General features: G+C 30.8%; 1 protein-coding gene across 1 annotated transcript; it reads left to right on the top strand.

Annotated features, from left to right (window-relative positions):
* Positions 1–1,591: 1,591 nt before the first annotated feature.
* LOC129886382 (cyclin-dependent protein kinase inhibitor SMR13-like) lies at positions 1,592–1,981 on the top strand. Its single transcript, XM_055961052.1, has one exon. It carries the CDS (start codon positions 1,632–1,634, stop codon positions 1,929–1,931), a length of 300 nt encoding a protein of 99 aa, XP_055817027.1. The 5' UTR covers positions 1,592–1,631; the 3' UTR covers positions 1,932–1,981.
* The last annotated feature ends 5,206 nt before the right edge of the window (positions 1,982–7,187 follow it).

Below are 7,187 nucleotides of genomic sequence, written 5' to 3'. Positions count from 1 at the left end.
AAACACGCTTGACAATTTAATTTCCTCATAAATTTTCGTCTACATGAAAATTGATTCATTAATTTTGAGGTGTATTTGAATAAATATTTGGTGATAATTCAAGTAGGAAACTCGCAAAAAATGATAGTTTATGTGTAACTTTTTTAAAAAAATCTTTTTAATTAATTTCTATAATTATCCACATGGAATGACACTTAACATCATTTTTTTGTGTAGTACGTACATGTACCATCAGACACTAGTCGAGGTGTATTTTAATAAATGCTTGATGATAGTTCAGGTAGAAAATGCAAACAACTGATAGTTGAGGTAGAAAACTCGCAAAAATGTGATACTTCAAATGTGATTTTTTTAAAGAAAATATTTCCAATTAATTCCTTTAATTGACCACGCGGAGTGACACTTCACACTATTTTGTAACAAAAATATAGTGTAATACACGCACCATCAGATATTAGTCGAGGTGCTATAAAAATAGTTGACAATACCTCTTCCATTTCAAAATAAGTGATATTTTTAGTTTGGGCTCACACTTTAAGAAAACTACTCATTCCTAGAAGGGAAAAAAAGTTTGATATATCTTTTAACTTTGTCATTTAGAGCCAATATACCCCTCGTTATAAAAGTGACTCATATATACCCTATTGTTACCCAAATGGCTCACATATACTCTTTTACTCTAAGGATAGTGAAAAATTAATTTAAAATTTATTTTTTAAAGCTTTTTATTAAAAAAAAAAAAATACATATAGAGGTATATTTAATCCTTCTCACACATAATTTATTTTTTTGACTTTTTTGATTCAATGACTAATTGAATTTATTATTTTGATGGTCAAATTTATTTTTCTCACTACTTTTCTTGTTAATTTTATGATATATGCCCTAAATTATTTTTAAAGATGCAAAAATTAAATTACAATATAGCAATAAAAAAATTAATTTTAAATTACAATATAGCCGTAAAAAAATAGTTTTAATTTTTCTTACTTTTTTCTCTTTTATCCGTTCACACCCTCTTTTTCATTTCTCTAATTTTTACACCAAAGAATGGAAGAAAAAAATAAAATAATAATTATAAATTCAAATAATGATAATAAAAGAAGTCAAAAAATAATTCATGTGTGAAAAAGATTGAATATACGTCAAAAAATAATTCATGTGTAAAAAAGATTGAATATACCCCTAACTACTCGAAATTCCTAGAAAGTAAGATGTATTTTTACTAACTGCCCTTTTATAAATACTTTCAAATACCTGTAACACTTTAGTAGGTTCTTAATAATGTAAAACTCCCTTAATTAATTTAAATAAGGGTAAAATTGAAAAAATCATCACTAACGTCTGTTTAATAGTGTGAACACATAAGAAATACAGCTAAATGAAAAGGGTTCACATGATAATACAGATATAAATCTCGCAAACAAACGTGATACTTCACGTGTATTATATTTTTTTGTCTTATTCCTAACCAAATAATCCTCCAAATGCAAGCATTCAAACCACCCCTCTTTTTTTCACTAGCATAAATTTTGCCCTCAAAATGATTTTTTTTTTTAAAAACCATCTCTCCCATTTCTTTTTCTCAAACTCTCACTTTCTCACTCTTCTTTCTCTCTCTTGATTTCATCATGGCTAAAGACCTCCAAATCCCAAATGATTTCCAGGAAAACCAATCACCAAACATGAATTCTCCTGCTCCAAATGAATGCAAAACCCCAAAATCACCTTCATTCAGGATTCCCAAAGTTGTCAATTGTCCAGGTGCACCTAAGAAATCCAAAAGGGCAAAACCGTCATCATGCAAGAGAAGATTGCCATTTGAGATCGTCGTCGTCGTTGGAGGAGAAGAAATTGATTCGTTTTCCAGAAATGTTGAGAATGCTAACAATGGTGGTAACAGGATCATGAAAAGGAGACGTACTATGTAAACTCAAAAAAAATATTTTTCGGAATCATCTGATATCTGAAATTCATTTGTGACCGATTGATAAAAGTTGTTGCTAGAGTCTCTATAAGAACTTTTTAGAATTAGTCGGTGAAGTTTCTTTTATTTCAATTATCTTATCGTGTCGTGTCGTATTGTATCGTATCGTGTCAGGTAAGTTAGCTAAGTTAGCTAGCTAGCTAGTCACCTCAATCTCTCAATAAGTCATTAAATGTCTGTATAACCCACTCGTACGGTCAAAAAGTTGAGAACTTTGAACCTTGAATTCTAAACCCTAGATTCTAAAGCATGTTTTTTGAAATAGATTAAACAAAAAATATATGACACATAAACTGAGACAACAGAAAGAAATAACACATTATCAATGCTTTGTTAAAATAAAATTTGACTAAGTACACTTTCCTAATTAAGTATATATTCAGTTCTTTAGAAAAGAAAAACAAATTAATATTGTAGTTAATGTTATTGACAACAATGTTGCTATTTACCTCGAGGCATATTCATCTTTTTATCTCTGAGCTTCACAGCTAGGTTGCATTAATGGAAGGAACTAAATTAAGCAAAATAAGTACTTACATAGTTAGATTGATGTGTTAAATTATAGATCTTTCAAGCACAAAACAAGAAATTAGTAGAGTTGGAAATTACCAATATTATTCTTCATAAGAAAATAAATAATGCCTTAAAATTATATAGTAATTGCACTCCTAAGTCCTAACTAATAAAGCTATGTAATGCATTTTCTCTTTCAAATTATCTGTCGTGATTCTTTTTTACAAGCCTCGTAAAAAATATTCACTAAATTTTCCTATAATTTTATTCTAATTTATCTCTTAAGATATCACTTCTCTCTAAAAAAAAAAGAATAAGATATTCTCTCTCTCATTAAAATATTCACGCTATTTATTTGTCATATTTCCATAGTTTAAGTGTTTATACAACATACCTAGTAGTAATGCTAAAGGGAAAATGAAGAAAAAAAATTAATTTTGTGTTGAACTTTTAAAATAATGAATAATTTAAATAATTTATTTTTAAAAATCAAGACAGATAAGTTGAGACGGAGGAATAACAGTCTGATTAAATGGACAGGAAAGAAAATTTGTAGCTACGGCTGTTTCAATATATATATATATATACTAATTAAATGACATACAAAATGTTCATTTCCTTTTAAATATAATCTAAATTCTGTGTATTGACAACGTATGTCTCTTATTATATCATCAGATTTAAGTTAATCATATAATAACAAAATTTATCAAAAAAAGAATAGTAACTTATCACAACCCAAATACGGATGTGATGGCATTTGTGTTAATCGATCAAGACGAGTCAGTCTAAAATCTAATGGAAAGTAACTGCGGAAGTAAATAAGACAATACGAGACATAACTTAAGCAAAACGGATAAATATACTTGAATTTCCCTAAGAGTGCACAAGTTGCTAATGTATTACTAAAAATGCGAAAAGAAATAGAGTCTCAAATATCTTTATATCAAAAATAGGACTAAAACATAGTAAGAGGAAGAGGTATCCGCCGGAAGGATTCAACAACTACCTCAATAACTCCAGATGGTAGCCTCGGATATGGGTAGAAATTGAGGAATCACACAGGTCCGGGCTCACAAACCTACACAAGTGTAGAAGCAAGGAGTGAGTACCAAACAACACGATACTCAGCAAGCGGACTACTAAATACTAAGCAATGATTAAATAGAACCAAGTACTCCGGTCATCCGAACCGAACCTCCTCAACTACAACTTGCATAGAAATCAGCTCAACCTAGCAGTTTATGTATCATGTAACACTTAAGTTAATAATAGCTTAACAACATATCCAGTTAAATCATATCAAAATCAAGTATATCAATCAAAGAAACATGCACCAAGGGGTATACACAAGTTCACAGATGACAAATGATGTGCAATGTAATGAAATGAGATGTCAAGTATAGTGATGCATGTTTTTCCTAATGATACACATCTACTGACTAGCAAACCCGAACCCATAGGGGACTCACATGGTCCAAGATAATCATGTCACATTTCTACTAGTGTATCTAGATCATCATCACATCAATATAAGTCATTAAATTGTCATTTTATTACCTTTTTCATCATTATTAAGATCAATCAAAGTGACCAAGTAACCCAAAACCGATTTTCATTACTCCCAAACACATAACAAGAAGCACAAGATTCTACAAGTTTTAACGAAGGTTTAGAAGTTCACTTGCATCAATTCAAGCAAAGCTATTTCGAGACTTGGGTCTTCTCCTTTCATCGAGTACCCGAATCAACAAAATCTATCCAAATATGAATTACCAATAAGAATACGAGCACAATGACACCCATATCAATAATTTTGGAATTCGGGCTGAAATCAACCCAAAAACTCCAACTTCATAAATAAAGGGTAAATTTGGAAATTCTTACATGAAAGTGTTGTTCAAAGTAATTGGTATCCATTAGTGAAAGCCATTACGAAAACAGAATTATATTCAACCATAATCACCATTTAAAGAAAAATATGAGTTCTTAAATACCCTCAAAATGTGGAGTTTAAAATCATGAATTAAAGGTCAAAATCATGTAATAATAAATGGATAATAAAGATAAGAGTTCAAAATTACTTACCCAATCAATTTGCCTTGAAAAAGCCCTAAGAAATCGTCTTCAACTAGCTCCAAAAACTCAAAAATGGTGAAGAAATGGTCTATCCTGACTTTTGGGAAGAAAGCATTGTGCAGGACACTTTACACATTGCGATCACGGCCCCTACCTCGCGACCACAATGAAGAAATGAGGGCAACTCATTAATTGACCCTAGCAATTGTGGCTGAGTCCACTCGATTATAGCTGAGTCCACATGATAACGGTGCACGACCAACCGACCCTTCACGATCGCGGCAACTATCCTCACGATCGCGATGCATGAAGAAACATACCCACGTAATTTCGAGGAGCGCGCCGCATTCGCTATGCATAATGCATTAGGCACCAGAAAACTCAAGGCACAAGAATTTTCAAATGGACCCTCAGGATTCATTTGAAATCTCGTGCACACAAACCATACATGCATCCTCACTAAATTTACTTTTCTAGACTCAATCAATCCATCATAATTTGGATTTGAGACCTCCTTTATCCGAAACCCATTTAGTCGCAACTAAACTAACTTAAGGCTCAAAAATACCAAATCAGGCTCGAGACCTCTGAAAATTCTACCAAGATCTCTCCGAGCCTAAAATCATCCTCCGAATCCAACGAAATCGTCGCAAACTCATTCTAAGCATTCAAACTCCGAATATTGACCAAAGGTAACTTTGGGCCTAAAATTTCATAAATTTCCAACTTAGAACCTCAAATCCACGAAACAACTCCAAATATGGAATAAACAACTCTACTAGACCAAATTTCGCATTTCGAAGCCGGTGGAGCTGATGGAATTCCATTCTGAGGCTCGTAGCTTTGGTTGGTAGCAAAAACAACTTTTGAACCACTTAAGCCTTTAAGAACTCAGAACTTCCACAAGTCTTAACTTTTCAAAGAAATTCCAAGACCAACTTTGAAAACTGATCAAATATGATTCAGAGCAACTATCAAGAGAGCTAAAATGATCATTTTATGAAAATTTCTGAAAATGGCCTTAATGATCATTAAATAACTTAATCTAATTAATTATATTATAGGTATATATAATAAAAATTCATACGCAAATAATATTCAGAAGCATTAATAATTAATGAGGTTGGATGAATGTGATCCGTTCACCTTTTCTTAATAAAATTCTAGAGATATAGTGTGTTCAAGCCCAATTTCAAAAATGAAGAAATTTCTTGTAGAAAACGTTTTTCCTTCTAATAACTTGCGTGACGTGAATCTAAATTAACTGAATTGGTGAGTTACAAATATCGCATGATTACAAATATCACGTGTCAACACTATACGATAACCCTGTAAAATCCGTGATAAAAAATAATAACAAACCCTAATTTTCGTTCCTTATTTGTTAGTATGTTGAGTAAACGTTAATTATATTTGTGTTATACACTGAATATACGCAAGTAATGAATACATATTACTTCGACTAGGATGAGTGAGATTTTTTTAGCCCACTAAATAAAATTGTTGAGATAAATAATAAGAGTTAATGGCCAATAGCACATTTATCGTATCACATTTTTGTGAGCTTCGTACCTGAACTATCTAGTATTTGAATTTTCTACTTGAACTATAAACAATTCTTTATCAAAACATACCCCGAAGCAGACTAGATTAAGTATTTGAATATAATCACCAAAACACGCATGAAAATTTAATTTCCTCATTTTCGTCTACATGAACAACTGATTCATTAATTTTGAGGTATATTTTGATAAATAGTTTGTGATAAATTCAAGTAGAAAACTCGCAAAAAAATGATAATTCATGTGTAACTTTTTTAAAAAAATATTTTCAATTAATTTCTTTAATTATCCACATGGAATGACAATTGACATCATTTTTTTTGTGTAGTACATATATGCACCATTAGACACTAGTCAAGGTGTATTTTGATAAATATTGATGATAGTTCAGATAGAAAATGCAAAACACTAGTTGAGCTAGAAAACTCGCAAAAAATTGATACTTTAGGTGAGATTTGTTTTAAAGAAAACATATCCAATTAATTCCTTTAATTGTCCACGTGGAATGACATTTGACACTATCTTGTAACAAAAATATTGTGTAATACATGCACCACCCGATTTTAGTCGATATAAAAAATAGTTGACAATACTTCCTTCATTCAAAAATAAGTGATTTTTTTAGTTTGAGACACCTTAAGAAAACTACTCGTTCCCAGAAATCAAAATGTATTTTTACAAATCTGGCCTTTATAAATATTTTGAAACAACTATAACTCTTTAGTAGGTTAACTACTCATAATTCCTAGAAAGTAAGATGTTTTTTTACTAATTTGCCCTTTTATAAATACTTTTAATTATCTGTAACATTTTAGTAGGTTCTTAATCATGTAAAGGTAAAATTGAAAAAAGCATCACTAATGCTTGTTTAATAGTGTGAACACATAAGAAATAGAGCTAAATGAAAAAGGTTCACATGATAGTACAGGATTACAGGTAGAAATCTCACAGACAAACGTAATAGTTCACGTATATCTTTTTTGTCTTATCCCTAACCATAACAATAATCCTCCAAATGTAAGAATTCAAACCACCCATGAAAAAAA

Source organism: Solanum dulcamara, chromosome 1, assembly GCF_947179165.1.
Source record: "Solanum dulcamara chromosome 1, daSolDulc1.2, whole genome shotgun sequence".
Lineage (NCBI taxonomy): Eukaryota > Viridiplantae > Streptophyta > Magnoliopsida > Solanales > Solanaceae > Solanum > Solanum dulcamara.
The sequence above is the reverse complement of the archived record's forward strand: the minus strand, read 5'-3'. Positions and strand labels throughout refer to the sequence as shown.